Source organism: Taudactylus pleione, unplaced genomic scaffold, assembly GCF_031769625.1.
Source record: "Taudactylus pleione unplaced genomic scaffold, aTauple2 ptg001120l, whole genome shotgun sequence".
In the NCBI taxonomy this organism is placed as follows: Eukaryota; Metazoa; Chordata; class Amphibia; order Anura; family Myobatrachidae; genus Taudactylus; species Taudactylus pleione.
This window is the reverse complement of record NW_028285521.1, coordinates 122,609-139,643: the sequence shown is the minus strand read 5'-3', so window position 1 is coordinate 139,643 and position 17,035 is coordinate 122,609. Positions and strand designations below refer to the sequence as shown.

At 43.8% G+C, this 17,035-nt stretch overlaps 1 protein-coding gene across 1 annotated transcript in view; it reads left to right on the top strand.

The window, feature by feature from the left end:
• The window catches only part of LOC148453680 (uncharacterized), a 53,403-nt gene extending 37,272 nt beyond the window's left edge, over positions 1-16,131 (top strand). Inside the window, 1 exon segment of the mRNA XM_088461863.1 lies at positions 11,643-16,131. Within this exon segment, the coding sequence (XP_088317989.1) occupies positions 11,643-12,559 (917 nt within the window). The 3' untranslated portion in view covers positions 12,560-16,131.
• Positions 16,132-17,035: the final 904 nt, after the last annotated feature.

Here is a 17,035-nt window from a genome sequence, read left to right as displayed (position 1 = left end):
CTATTATTACTCTCCTTCATCCTAATGTTACTCTCCTTCCCCCTATTATTGCTGTATTCCTCCCTATTATTACTATCCACTCTCCTATTGTTACTTTCCTCCCTATAATTACTCTCCTCCATCCTGGTATAATTACTCTCCTTACCCCTAATATTACTCTCCTCCTGCCTAGTATTATTATGCTCTTCTCCCCTATTATTACTCTACCCCTCCTAGTATTCTACTCTAATTACCCCTATTATTACTCTCCTCCTGCCTAGTATTACTACCCTCTTCTCCCTTATTATTACTCTTCCCCTCCTACTATTATTACACTGATCCCTATTATTACTGTCCTTTCTCATAGTATTATTGCTCTCTTTCCCCTTATCATTACTCCCCCTCCCTATTATTACTCTCCTACCCGCTATTATTACTCTCCTCACCAATTATTACTCACCTCCCCCATATTACCCTCCTCCCTCCTAGGATTAGTACTCTCTTCGTTCCTATTATCAGTTTTCCCCTTTTTATTACTCTCCCCTCCCTATTATTACTCTCCACTCCTATTATTACTCTCCTCCCTCCTAGTATTATCTCCCCCCTATTCTTACTCTGCTCTTATTAATACTGTCCTTCCTTATTACTCTCTTCCTCCCTATTAACACTTCCCCTTATTATTACTTTCCCCACTATTATTACTCTAATCCCCCTCATTACTTTCCTTCATCCTAGTATTATTACTCTCTCCCACCTATTTCTACTCTTCTCCTCCCTTTTATTACTCTTCCCGGTACTAGTATTATTACTCACTTCACCATTATTATTACTCTCCTCCCTCCTAGTATTATTACTCTCTTCTCCCCTATTATTACTCTCCTCCCTCCTTGTATTATTACTTCCCTCACCCCTACTACTACTCTCATCACCCTTATTATTACTCTCCTCCATCCTAGTATAATTACTCTCATCACCCCTAATATTACTCTCCTCCCGCCTAGTATAATTTCTCTCTTCTCCCCTATTATTACTGTTCTCCCTCCTAGTATTATTACTCTCCTTACCCATATTATAACTCTCCTCCCACCTAGTATTATTACTATCTTCCTTATTATTACTCTGCCCCTCCTAGTATTATTAATCTCCTCACCCCTATTATTACTCTCCTCCCTATTATTTCTCTCCTCCCTCCTAGTATTATTACTCTCCTCACCCCTATTATTTCTCTCCTCCCTATTATTGCTCCCCTCCTAGTATTATTACTCTCTTCTCTCATATTTTTACTTTTCCCCCCTTAGTATGTTTACTCTCCTCCCTATTATTACTCTTCCCCCTCCTAATATTATTTCTCTCCTCACACCTATTATTACTGTCCTCCTTCCTAGTATTATTACTCTTTCCTATTCTTACTCTCCTCCTTCCTAGTATTATTATCCTCTTCGACCCTATTATTACTCTCCTCATCCCATTATTAATATCCTCCTCCCAATTATTACTCTCCTCTCTCCTAATAGTATTACTTGCCTCCTAGTATTATTAATCTCATATTCCCTTATTATTACTCTCCTCCCTCCTAGTATTATTACTCTATTTTCCCCTATTATTACTCTTCACCATCTTAGTATTATTACTCTCATCACCCCTGTTTTTACTCTCCTCCTCCCTTTTATTCTTCTTCCCCCTACTAGTATTATTACTCACTTCACCATTATTATTATTACTCTCCTCCCTCCTAGTATTATTACTCTCTTCTCCCCTATTATTACTCTCCTCCCTCCTTGTATTATTACTCTCCTCCCTATTACTCTCCTCCATCCTAGTATAATTAGTCTCACCCCTAATATTACTCTCCTCCCGCCTAGTATAATTACTCTCTTCTCCCCTATTAGTACTGTTCCCCCTCCTAGTATTATTACTCTACTTACCCATATTATAACTCTCCACCCACCTAGAATTATTACTATCTTCTTCCTTATTATTACTCTGCCCCTCCTAGTATTATTAATCTGCTCACCCCTATTATTACTCTCCTCCCTCCTAGTATTATTACTCTCCTCACCCCTATTATTTATCTCCTCCCTATTATTACTCTCCTCCCTTCTGGTATTAATACTCTCTGTTCCCCTATAATTACTCTCCTCCCTCCTAGTATTATTACTATAATCTCCCCTATTACTCTCCCCCCTCCTAGTATTATTACTCTCCTCATCCCTATTATTTCTCCTCCCTATTACTCTCCTCCCTCCTAGTATTATTACTCTCTTCTCCCCTATTATTACTCTCCTCCCTCCTAGTATAATTACTCTCCACCACATTATTCCTCTCCTCCTTCCTACTGTTATTACTCTTACACCATTTTATTGCTGTCCTTCCTCATAGTAGTATTACTTTCTTTCCCCCTTTTACTCCCCCCTCCCTATTATTACTCTCCAACCCCCTATTACCCTCCTCCTTCCTAGGATTATTAATCTTTCTTCCTATTATCCGTTTTCCCCTTTTTATTACTCTCCACTCCTATTATTGCTCTCCTCACTCCTAGTATTATCTCCTCTTATTCTTACTCTCCTCCATTATTACTCTCTTCTTCCCTATTAACACTCCCTCTTATTATTACTCTCCTCCCTATTATTACTGCCCCCTATTTATCTAATCCCCCGTTTATTACTTTCCATCCTCCTAGTATTATTACTTCTCCTATTACTTCTCTACTCCCTCCTAGTATTATTACTCTCTCTCCTATTATTACTCTCCTCCCTCCTAGTATTAATGCTCTTCTCTCCCCTTATACTCTCCTGCCCTATTATTCCTTTCTTCCTCCCTATTATTACTTCCTTATTATTACTCTCCTTCCCCTATTATTACTCTCTTCCCTCCATAATATACTAATCTCCTCCCTGTTATTGCTCCCCCCTATTATTACTCACCCCCCTATTTTGACTGGGGTTGTGTAGGGCTCTAGGGGTGTCACAGTGACATCACTTATATCTGTATTAATAATACAGGGACATGACTGGGGACGTGTGGGGATCTGGGAGTGTCACAGTGACATCACTTGTATCTATAGTAATAATACAGGGACATGACTGGGGACGTGTGGGGATCTGGGAGTGTCACAGTGACATCACATATCTATAATAATACTGGGACATGACTGGGAAGGTAAGGGGACCTGGGAGTGTCACAGTGACATCACTTATGTCTATAGTAATAATACAGGGACATGACTGGGGAGATGAGTGGATCTGGGGGTGTCACAGTGACATCACTTATATCTATAGTAATAATACAGGGACATGACTGGGGATGTGTGGGGATCTGGAGGTGTCACAGTGACATCTCTTATATCTATATTAATAATACAGGGACATGACTGGGGAGGTGAGTGGATCTGGGAGTGTCACAGTGACATCACTTATATCTATAATAATACAGAGACATGACTGGGGAGGTGAGGGGATCTGGGGGTGTCACAGTGACATCACTTATTTCTATAGTAATAATACAGGGATATGACTGGGGAGGTGAGGGGATCTGGGAGTGTCACAGTGACATCACTTATATCTATAGTAATAATACAGAGACATAACTGGGAAGGTGGGGGATCTGGTGGTGTCACAGTGACATCACTTATATCTATAGTAATAATACAGGGACATGACTGGTGAGGTGAGGGTATCTGGGAGTGTCACAGTGACATCACTTATATCTATAGTAATAATACAGGGACATGACTGGGGACGTGTGGGGATCTGGGAGTGTCACAGTGACATCACTTATATCTATAGTAATAATACAGGGACATGACTGGGGACGTGTGGGGATCTGGGAGTGTCACAGTGACATCAATATATCTATAATAATACTGGGACATGACTGGGAAGGTAAGGGGACCTGGGAGTGTCACAGTGACATCACTTATGTCTATAGTAATAATACAGGGACATGACTGGGGAGATGAGTGGATCTGGGGGTGTCACAGTGACATCACTTATATCTATAGTAATAATACAGGGACATGACTGGGGAGGTGAGGGGATCTGGGAGTGTCACAGTGACATCACTTATATCTATAGTAATAATACAGGGACATGACTGGTGAGGTGAGGGTATCTGGGAGTGTCACAGTGACATCACTTATATCTATAGTAATAATACAGGGACATGACTGGGGAGGTGAGGGGATCTGGGAGTGTCACAGTGACATCACTTATATCTATAGTAATAATACAGGGACATGACTGGGGATTTGAGGTGATCTGGGAGTGTCACAGTGAGATCACTTATATCTATAGTAATAATACAGGGACATGACTGGGGAGGTGAGGGGGTGTCACAGTGATATCACTTATATCTATAGTAATAATACAGGGACATGACTGGGGAGGTGAGGGAATCTGGGAGTGTCACGGTGACATCACATATATCTATAGTAATAATACAGGGACATGACTGGGGAGGTGATGGGGATCTGGGAGTGTCACACTGACATCACTTATATCTATAGTAATACAGGGACATAACTGGGGGTGAGGGGATCTGGGGGTGTCACAGTGACATCACATATGTATAGTAATAAAACAGGGACATAACTGGGGAGGTGAGGGAATCTGGGAGTGTCACAGTGACATCACTTATATATCTATAGTAATAATACAGGGACATGACTGGGGAGGTGAGGGGATCTGGGAGTGTCACACTGACATTACTTATATCTATAGTAATAGTACAGGGACATGACTGGGGGTGAGGGGATCTGGGGGTGTCACAGTGACATCACTTATATCTATAGTAATAATACGGGGAGATGACTGGGGAGGTGATGGGGGCTCGGAGTGTCACAGTGACATCTCTTATATCTATAGTAATAATACAGGGACATGACTGGGAAGGTGAGGGGATCTGAGAGTGTCACAGTGATATCACTTATATCTATAGTAATAATACAGGGACATTACATGGGGAGGTGAGGGGATCTGGGAGTGTCACAGTGACATCACTTCTATCTATAGTAATAATACAGGGACATGACTGGGGAGGTGAGGGGATCTGGGTGTGTCACAGTGACATCACTTCTATCTATAGTAATAATACAGGGACATGACCGGGGAGGTGAAGGGACCTGGGAGTGTCACAGTGATATCACTTATATCTATAGTAATAATACAGGGACATGACCGGGGAGGTGAGGGGATCTGGGTGTGTCACAGTGACATCACTTATATCTATAGTAATAATACAGGGACATGACTGGGGAGGTGAAGGGACCTGGGAGTGTCACAGTGACATCACTTATATCTATAGTAATAATACAGGGATATGAGTGGGGAGGTGAGGGGACCTGGGAGTGTCACAGTGACATCACTTATATCTATAGTAATAATACAGGGACATGACTGGGGAGGTGAGGGGATCTGGAAGTGTCACAGTGACATCACTTATATCTATAGTAATAATACAGGGACATGACTGGGGAGGTGAGGGGACCTGGGAGTGTCACAGTGACATCACTTATATCTATAGTAATAATACAGGGACATGACTGGGGAGGTGAGGGGATCTGGGAGTGTCATAGTAACATCACTTATATATCTATAGTAATAATACAGGGACATGACTGGGGAGGTGAGGGGATCTGGGGGTGTCACAGTGACATCACTTATATCTATAGTAATAATACAGGGACATGACTGGGGAGGTGAGGGGATCTGGGAGTGTCATAGTAACATCACTTATATCTGGGAGTGTATGCAGTGATATTTGGTGTCTCCCCCAATACACAGGGTTACACAGTAGTGAAGACGACGACCGTTGAGCGCGAGGCACCCAGCAGCCGTCCCTGTATCAGGAGGACTGAGCAGGTCCCAGAGCCCCATCACGGTGCCTCGACCTCACTCACTGATACATGACAGACACAATGACCAGAAGATCCTTGAACTTACCAAGAAGATCATTCAGCTGCTGACTGGAGAGGTGACTGCTGGGAATTGGACATGATACAGTAACACTGGGGGATGTGTCTTGGTGATGACTGGAGAGGTGACTGCTGGGAATGGGACATTATACAGTAACACCAGGGGATGTGTCTGGGTGATGACTGGAGAGGTGACTGCTGGGAATGGGACATTATACAGTAACACCAGGGGATGTGTCTGGATGATGACTGGAGAGGTGACTGCTGGGCATGGGACATTATACAGTAACACTGGGAGATGTATCTGGGTTATGACTGGAGAGGTGACTGCTGGGAATGTGACATTATACAGTAACACCAGGGGATGGGTCGGTTATGACTGGAGAGGTGACTGCTGGGGGGAAGCAGTCTGGAAGCCGACTGCCTATATACCGGCAGCTGGCTTCCCGACTGTCTTATCCCGACAAGGGTGAAATACCGGGCGTCTAGATGTAGACGCCCGCATTTCCCCGACGCCGGGAGACCGGCGCCCGGCATCACGATCGTAGTGATGCCGGGCGCTGCGAGGGGACAGCCGCTGGGGGGGAGGGTTAGGTTTAGGGCTCCCGGGGGGCACTTAGGGTTAGGCACCCCCCCCGGGGGACTTAGGTTTAGGCAGCGGGGAAGGGGGTGGTTAGGGCTAGGCACTTAGAGGGAGGATTAGGGTTAGGCACTTGGGGGGGGAAGTTAGGGTTAGGCACCTCTAAGGAGGGTTAGGGTTAGGGGGGTTAGGTTAGTGGATACTTACCTATCCACGATCGGGGATGGGTCTGGGTGATGACTGGAGAGGTGGCTGCTGGGAATGGGACATTATACAGTAACACCAGGGGATGGGTCTGGGTGATGACTGGAGAGGTGACTGCTGGGAATGGGACATTATACAGTAACACCAGGGGATGGGTCTGGGTGATGACTGGAGAGGTGACTGCTGGGAATGTGACATTATACAGTAACACCAGGGGATGTGTCTGGGTGATGACTGGAGAGGTGACTGCTGGGAATGTGACATTATTCAGTAACATCAGGGGATGTGTCTGGGTGATGACTGGGGAGGTGACTGCTGGGAATGGGAAATTATACAGTAACACCAGGGGATGTGTCTGGGTGATGACTGGAGAGGTGACTGCTGGGAATGGGACATTATACAGTAACACCAGGGGCTGTGTCTGGGTGATGAGTGGAGAGGTGACTGCTGGGAATAGGACATTATAAACTAACACCAGGGGATGTGTCTGAGTGATGACTGGGGAGGTGACTGCTGGGAATGGGACATTATACAGTAACACCGGGGGATGTGTCTGGGTGATGACTGGTGAGGTGACTGCTGGGAATGGGACATTATACAGTAACACCAGGGGATGTGTCTGGGTGATGACTGGAGAGGTGAGTGCTGGGAATGGGACATTATACAGTAACACCGGGGGATGTGTCTGGGTGATGACTATCATTATGTGTGTGTCAGGTTACTATAAGGTGTCAGGATGTCACTGTCTATGTCTCCATGCAGGAGGGGGAGTATATAGAGGAACACAAGGGTCTGTACAAGGACGTGATGATGGAAAATCACTGGCCCCTCACATCACTGGGTAAGAGGAGACTGTCATTTATTGTACAGGGGAGAGCAGGTATGGGGGCCCCCTATATACACAGATCACCTGATGATCACATATATACAATGTACTCAGTCACTGTGTGTCTCCTACAGATGGACCCAGTAACAGAAATACCCCAGAGAGATGTCCCCGTCCTCTTTATTCACAGGATTGTACAGAGGAGAATCACAGGACCCCACAGGAGGATTCGGTAGGAGGGATTTAGGGTCTCACCAATAGGCAAATGTGACTGTCTCTATATTATCAGTACAGAAGCAGAGTGAGTCAAATTATTTGACTTGTTTTATCTCTTACGGAATTTAGAAATGATTAATGTCGTCTTTATTGCTGGTGTATATAGGGTGAAAACCACTTGACTAATTTTAAGGTAGAATATATAGAAGGAGAAGAGACGTATGTGACTGATATAAAGGCAGAAGATATAGAGGGAGAAGAGATATATGTGACTGATATGAAAGCAGAAGATACAGAGGGAGGAGAAGAGACGTATGTGACTGATATAAAAGCAGAATATACAGAAGGAGAAGAAGAGACGTATGTGACTGATATGAAGACAGAAGACAAAGATGGAGAAGTAGAGACGTATGAGACTGATATAAAGGCAGAAGATACAGAGAGAGAAGAGACGTATGTGACTGATATAGAGGCAGAAGATGCAGAGAGAGAAGAAGAGACGTATGTGATTGATATGAAGGTAGAAGATATAGAAGGAGAAGAAGAAATGTATGTGACTGATATGAAGGCAGAAGACAAAGATGGAGAAGAGACATATGAGCCTGATATAGAGAGAGAAGAAGAGACGTATGAGACTGATATAGAGAGAGAAGAAGAGATGTATGAGCCTGATATAGAGAGAGAAGAAGAGACGTATGTGACTGATATGAAGGCAGAAGATATAGAGGGCGAAGAAGAGACATATGTGAGTGGTGATCAGCTGTGTAAAGAGGAGGAAATCCCTACAGATATCAGCACTGGTGAGTAATAAATACTTATTACAGAATAGAGTCACATATTCTCCTTGTTCAGTCACTACAGCAATCTCTTATCCTGCACCCTCCTCTGTCAGTACAAACTAATGAGGGAAATGTATCTGCCCAGTTGGGGAGTCATAAGCCTCCTGCTGAAAGTGGTATCACCTTACCCTAGAAACAGTTCCACTGCTTGTGGCCACCACCATGGCTTGTGGTTCATGATTTCTAATACATTAGTGGGATTTATAGACCCCATTAGTTTCTCAAATTACATGAGTTGAAAGCTTTGAAACTGTGACCTCTAGTATTTGCAGTACCTTGGACCTTAGAGGCTAGCTGGAGGTACCACCTTATAGTTAGAAACGCCCTCTGAGTCACAGTGATTGTCATGTAATAAGGAGCATCAATGAAACCTTACAATACAGTGAACATCATAGTGACCACCATGTAATACAGAGAGCATCAGTTACTACAATATATTAAAGAGAACATCACAGTAGCCACCATGTAATACAAACAGTGACCACCATATGCATTAAGCATTGCATTAATTGCCATATAATACACAAGGCTTCAGTGACTGCCATACAATAGAGATAACATCAGTAACCGTCATACAATGCAGAGAGCGTCAGTGACGCCCCCATAAAATGCAGAGAGCGTCATTGACCACCATACAATGCAGTGTGCTTCAGTAATCGCCATGTAATACAGAGAGCATCAGTGACCACCAAATATTATAGAGAGCATCAGTGACTCCATTTAATACAGAGAGCATTGCATGAACTGCTATATATTGGAGAGCATCAGTGACTGCCATATATTAGGAGGCCATAATCAGATGGAGTGACTTCACCTGCCATAGGATTTGAGCAAGTATCAGTGGTGCGACCGATGATTGCGTATAAAGACGCGGCAGGTGCAAATTCACAGTGTCCGTATACAGGATAAGGGCTTTGTAGCGGCATTAGTTTGAAGCCTCAGATGTGTCATTGACAAAAGACGCACTGCGACTGCTTCAGTCTTTGAATCATGCCCCTATTGCAAGCAATATGCTTTTCTGCCGCCGCATGAGTGGTCTTCTCAACCATTGCCGATTCTCACTCCACCCCTACCATTGTCTTCCTCATTCCAGTACAATTATAGATTCTTTACCTTCTGGCCTAGTCCAAATATCAAGTGTCGTCGTCCCCCCTTTTTTTTCTCATCATTTTTTTTATGGAATTTACTAAATTGTGGAAGGTTCTTTTGTTGGTAGGAGGTGATTTTAATAAGATCCTCTCAGCAGACCTGGATAGATCTGACCCTAGAGGACCCTCTGTGCCCCTGACGAGCACTAAATCCCTCCTGAAGCACATGGCCAGTTCTGGTCTCTGTGACTCTTGTGGGCAGTCCATCCCACTACTAGAATGTATTCTTGCTATTACTATCCTCATCAGTCCTGATATGTTCCTAGGCCATAGTCCGTTGATCCAGTTCTTCTCCCAGACACCCATTCTCTCCAATGAAGAATGGTTTAATCTCTCTCTTTTTGGGCATCTTTCGATTTGGTAGACCCTGGAGCTTGGATGAGTATTTTGACCTTAATCTGACCTCCAGGATTATATTTACTAAAGTTCAGATATGCAGCTAGTGAGAAGAGCCCTAAGGGTCTTCTATATTTAAGAGGGCCTATTGCTCTAATTTGGCAGGAAAAAAGGAACATTAATTTGGAAAAATGGACTTTGTTTTGGATGGGAAAGCAGGCTTTGTATTGGCAAGAAAAATAGATGTTGAAGTCAGATAATGTCTCATTCCTATCGGGGGACATTTAGGGATCACAGGCTTAGCACCTGAACTTATTCCAAGCCTAGAGTTTCCTCATGAGCTTACTTCCTTAGGCTAGTGTGTGCCGCAGGACTAGCTCCAAATTTGTTGTCTGCCACAGGCCTAATACCCATACTCCCTGGTGGTCAAGGGCAGGCCTGGCCCACCTGTGGCTCTATAGCATGCCCTGCCACAGTTTTAATATTCACTAATTGCAGAACTGGCAGTGCATGCTAAGACTTGTAGTTTGACAACATCTGGAGGTCCTCAGGTGTACCAGGCCTTGCCTAGGGGGTTATAGGTAAGTAAAGATGTTCCAAGGGTGCCTACCTGGTCTAGAGGGAGAGGCTGCAGTGAGGAGTGTTGTGTATCTTGCTTCCCACCACTGCTGGCCTCTCCTGTCATCAGCATCTATCTTGACTCTAACTGCCACCTGCTGTCCTCCATGCTTATCTGCCACCATAGAGTCTTCTCCAGTGGCCTACGCAATTTTTTGCTTGATCTTCCTTTTTTCTGGTCTCTTATGTGGCCATCAGAACAATTCCTCCCAGAAGCTTTTCTTTCTGGCCTGGGTTCTCTCCACAATCATGGCTCACCACGGCTGCTCCGCTGTAGCTGTCTATTAGCAGTGCAAGCTGTCTATTAGCAGTGCCTGCAATTTCAAATCGAGGATGCCATGTTTGAAATAGGAGACACTGATTGGCTGAACTTAAATCATTTTGGTGTCAAGCTTTGCCATTTCACTGCAAAAGACCACTTGCTTGCCTTTCATAATGATGTTCTCTTCAGATCCGACATCTGGACAAGTCGGAGATGAGCATGGAAATCTGCTGGACTACTCTGGCTCTCTGACTGGACCCAGCCACACTCTCCAAAAAACTCCCCTTGTTTCCTTTCTTCTCCTGTATTATGTGTATGAGTGTGAATGGTAGAACCCTAAAGTGTCCCTCATGAGGTTGTACTAAGCACAAACTCATGGGAATAGGGGAGAGATCAAATATTGATTAATTACGCCTTTACTGTAAGATACTTAGTTAACTATTTTATTTCTACCAGATGGACGCAATACAAGGAAGACCTCGGAGGGGCATCTTGTTTGGTCTCCAAATTTTAAATTCGAAGACAAAAACCTTGCTCAAGGGTCTCCAGAAGAAAACTGCATTACCCTAAATATACACCCAGCTCTTCTTAGTGCAGCTATATCATCTGATCCCTCTATTCTTGAGGAATGTTCTCCTGGTAACTCACATATTGCTGAACATAGTACAGATCCTAGGGGTGGCACAAACATTTCCTCTTCTGAGTGTGGAAAAAGTTCTACAGCTAAACTAGCTGTTGTTAGACATGAGAGACATAAGACAGGTGAGAAGCCATTTCCATGTTCTGAGTGTGGGAAATGTTTTACAAACAAATCATATCTTGTTGTACATGAGAGACGTCACACAGGTGAGAAACCATTTTCATGTTCTGAGTGTGGAATATGTTTTACACAGAAATCAGATCTTGTTAGACATTGGAGACGTCACACAGGTGAGAGGCCATTTCCATGTCCTGAGTGTGGGAAATGTTTTGCACTGAAATCAGGTCTTCTTATACATGAGAGAAGTCACACAGGTGAGAAACCATTTCCATGTTCTGAGTGTGGGAAATGTTTTACACACAAATCAGCTCTTGTTATACATGAGAGATGTCACACAGGTGTGAATCCATTTCCATGTTCTGAGTGTGAGAAACGTTTTAAACACAAATCACATCTTCTTAGACATGAGAGAACGCACACAGGTGAGAAACCATTTCCATGTTCTGAATGCGGAAAATGTTTTACACTCAAATCGGCTCTTGTCGTACATGAGAGAAGTCACACAGGCGAGAAATCATTTCCATGTTCTGAGTGTGAGAAATGTTTTATACGTAAATCAGATCTTGTTAGACATGAGAGACGTCACACAGGTGAGAAACCATTTCCATGTTCTGAATGTGGGAAATGCTTTACACACAAATCAGCTCTTGTTATACATGAGAGACGTCACACAGGTGTGAAACCATTTACATGCTCTGAGTGTGGGAAATGTTTTTTACGTAGATCAGATCTTATTAGACATGAGAGACATCACACAGGTGAGAAACCATTTAAATGTTCTGAGTGTGAGAAATGTTTTTCACAGAAAGCCTATCTTGTTACACATCAGAGAATTCACACAGGTGAGAAACAATTTCATGTTCTGAGTCTAGCTATTTGAGTCTAGCTATCAGAGGAACATTGATGGTTGCTAACTATCGGTTTCGGATGCCCATCCCCAGTTCTGTGTGGGAAATGTTTTACAGTAATCAGCTCTTGTCACACATGAGAGAACACACAGGTGAGGACCATTTGCATGCTCTGAGTGTGGGCAGTGTTACATAAGAGATCACATTTTATTATAAATCAGAGGCATCACACAGGTAAGAACCAGATCTTGTAAGACATCAGGAAGTCCCAGTTGAATTTCCTTGAGTTGGTAGACATGAAATGGTTGCATTAGTTTATTTTACATCTGTAACATTACTTGTGTATATAGCACCTTTCTCCTAATAGGACTCAAAGCACTTTGCATATTTGTATCCAGTAAGGCAGCCATCTTGTGTGTGCACAGTTAGAGCTAACAATCTAATTCCATATCATGCACTTAATCTATCAGTCTGCTTTTGATCTTTGTGGGAGAAACCAAAGTAATCAGTGGTAACCCATACAAGCAGGGAGAGAACATAAAAACTTCACACAAATAGGGCATTGGTGGGAATCCTACCTGTGACGCCAAAGCAGTGAGCCAGCAATTCTAACCAGTTTGTCACCATGAAGTAGTTTAAATGATGAAAACAGGCATAAATAAATGTACAGAGTGTACTTAAAGCAGTAGCGTACCCTATGGGGAACATGGGGAGGGGTCAGTGCTCCCCCAACATAAAACTTCCCCACCAGTGCTGCCTTCTGAGGAATAGGCCATACAGTAAGAAGAGAGGGAGAGGACAGGTCTGAGCCATAGGATGGGGCTACACAGCATAGGGTACAGCTCTGGTGCCTGACTCCTGTATGCACTATGGTAGATAGAAGAAATAGGAGCAGCTGTAACCACTGTACAGCCTGTAATATATGGTAAGACTAAGGGAGGAGGCTCACTATATTGTGTTTGTGTGCGTGCCCTGTAATTGTGTGTTTCTGCAGATCTGTGACCCTATGTATGTGTGTGAGCCTGCTGTGAGTGTGACTCCAAGTGTGTGAACCTGCTGTGAGTGTGACTCCGTGTGTGAGTCTGCTGTGACTGTGACTCCATGTGTGTGAGCTGCTGTGAGTGTGACTCCATGTGTGTGATCCTGCTGTGAGTGTGACTCCATGTGTGTGAGCCTACTGTGAGTGTGACTCCATGTGTGTGAGCCTGCTGTGAGTGTGGCTCCATGTGTGTGATCCTGCTGTGAGTGTGGCTCCATGTGTGATCCTGCTGACTGACTCCATGTGTGTGATCCTGCTGTGAGTGTGACTCCATGTGTGTGAGCCTACTGTGAGTGTGACCCCATGTGTGTGAGCCTACTGTGAGTGTGATCCTGCTGTGAGTGTGACTCCATGTGTGTGATCCTGCTGTGAGTGTGACTCCATGTGTGTGATCCGGCTGTGAGTGTGACTCCATATGTGTGAACCTACTGTGAGTGTGGCTCTATGTGTGTGATCCTGCTGTGACTGTGACTCCATGTGTGTGAGCCTGCTATGACTGTGACTCCATGTGCGAGAGCCTGCTGTGAGTGTGACCCTGCATGTGTGAGCCTGCTGTGAGTGTGACTCCATGTGTGTGAGCCTGCTGTGAGTGTGGTATGAGTAGTGTATTCAGAGCCAGATTAAGGGACGGAAGCAGGTAGAGCAGAGGTATGTGCCTTCCAATACATGCGGCAATTAAATGGCTCTGAGGGGAATTCTGGGCTCATATTGCCCCATATTATGCCTCAAAAGTGACTATTAATGAAAATCTTGGCAGATCATCTGAAAACACTTCTACCCCATGTTATTTATACTGATCAGACTAGACTCCTCTGGGGCCGTCAATCCACCAGTAATGGTAAAGTTTTTCCAGCTTCACAGAGAACCCAAACACTCATCAGCTTTGCAGAAAATGTTTTTGACCTTGTTCCCTGGGAACGTTTGTGTGAATCTTTTTCTCGGTTTAGATTCCCTGATGAATTTCTTGGTACTGTGCAAGCCTGGCACCTTACCCCCCCCCCTCCCAAACCCAAGTTCTATGTAATGGTTACTTATCTGACACTATTTTTATTTGTTGAGGAACACTTCAAGGTTGCCCACTGTCTCCTCTTCTATGTGCAATAGTTGTTGTGGCTCTGGTGATAACCATTCTGTTCCAGTATGCAATTCCATGGCATAAGGGTGGGCTCACCGTAGATCAAACTAGCACTGTTCACAGATGACAAGCTGCTCTTGGTTCCGTAGCTGAGCACTTTAATCCCAGGTTATTGGAGGGCCCTCTATCTGCTGGGTTGAGCGGTCGTCCTTAAGAACAAAGTAGGAATAAAAATATGTGCTAAATCAGTCACATCGGGGCCCACTAGGTGTAAATGAAGTGTCACCCCACACCAATATATAGAATACATATACCAACGATCACCATAAGGTCCATAGGCGCTAATTGAAAGCTTAAACAAATGGAAGTTCCAAGTCTGATTACCCGTGCTTATTAGTCATATAGCATTTTCCACATGTTACCAGAGAGAATAAAAACAAACACAACAATAGTGTAATATAGCCACAATAAAGTGCTTAATAAATATTAATTAAATGATAACTCGCACCAAAACAATATGTCTACCGCCTAGAGTAGACAAGAATCGCATAGGGGGGACAATGGCATCTATCCAGATATAAGACCCGTCACTCCTCTCCTTTTCTGTTCTCCAATTTCCATCAGACAATATGGTTAACATGGAAAGGAGACATAGGATTATGTCTACAACAACAACAGTAGACAAAAAGATCATAATGACCAGGTGTCCCTGGATTGTCTGAGAACGTCCAATGGATCAGGTCCAATCGCCCCTTGAATAGTGTCTTCCTTTCCAACCCGTTTCGATACCTATAGGATGGTATCTTTTACAAGGCTTTGAAACACTTTCAAGACTTGTAGAGCACGGAGGATAGATGTATGTGGACACATCTGTAAGACGCTGATGACAACGTTATAAGTCGAGAGACCATCCACTCTTCCTGATGTAGAGAAGGGAGTTATCTGATTCTATGAGAAACGGGGTTCATGCATAGACTTCCTAGACTCGAGAGGGTTTATACTGTATACTAAACTGCGGGTATTTAGAAGTGGAGATGTTGCCCATAGTAACCAATTAGATTCTAGCTATTATTTTGTAGAAGGTGCTATATAAATGATAAGTAGAATTTGATTGGTTGCTATGGACAACTTCTCCACTTCTGTCAACCCGCACTTTAGTAAATATACACCTAGTACGCGACAGAAAATTTTAAGCCTGTTTGAAAATAAACCGGATTTTATACCGCAGCTTCTACACCATGATGTCACTCCTTAAAAGCCTTCCCAGTCACCGTCCATGCTCTACCTTGTCCTCTCCCCGCTTTCCTGGTGTTTCCATCCTCTTGTCTGGTACCCCATCCCCCCTTCCTGCAAACATGGAGTTATGTTTCTTTGTGGATCTATGAACATGTGGAGCTGTAACTGCTTCTGTATGGCTGACTGACCAAATATGTATCCGTTTAATACAATCACATTTCCTATTTTTGTATACAAGTTCTTTTTGTTTCTCGAAAAATCTCAATAAATTCATTTTGCAAAAAGATGTCTCTAGATGATGTATCCATGCCTCCTGTGGCAGCTATCGTTACCCTTTCCTTCCCCTCATTTCAAAATCCTGGCTATGTGACTGACTCAAAAGGGGCATTTACATCACAGAGTAATGGAGGGCAATTCAATGCTCCAGTCACACAGATTACTAACATGTATTACTATCCACAGACATAAGTGCCTTCTGTAATCAACATAAGACTGGAACATATCGCTCATGTGTGGTACTTATAGCTATTATATAGCCTAACCAGCAGTGGATGCAGCTCTTTGGTGGGCTGAAAGAACATCTATAACAATACATCTTATCACTTCACAAGGAACCAGTGACATCACTGAGAGTGCAACCTATCACTAGGAACCAGTGACATCACTGAGAATGCAGCCTATCACTAGGAACCAGTGACATCACTGAGAATGCAATCCTATCACTAGGAACCAGCGACATCACTGAGCATGCAGCCTGTCATTCGGAACCAGTGACATCACTGAATGCAGCCTATCACTATGAACCAGTGACATCACTGAGCATGCAGCCTGTCATTTGGAACCAGTGACATCACTGAATGCAGCCTATCACTATGAACCTGTGACATCACTGAGAATGCACCCTATCTCTAGGAACCAGTGACATCACTGAGCGTGCAGCCCATCACTAGGAACCAGTGACATCACTGAGAATGCAGCCTATCACTAGGAACCAGTGACATCACTGAGCATGCAGCCTATCACTAGGAACCAGTGACATCACTGTGAATGCAGCCTATCACTAGGAACCAGTGACATCACTGAGCATGCAGCCTGTCATTCGGAACCAGTGACATCACTGTGAATGCAGCCTATCACTAGGAACCAGTGACATCACTG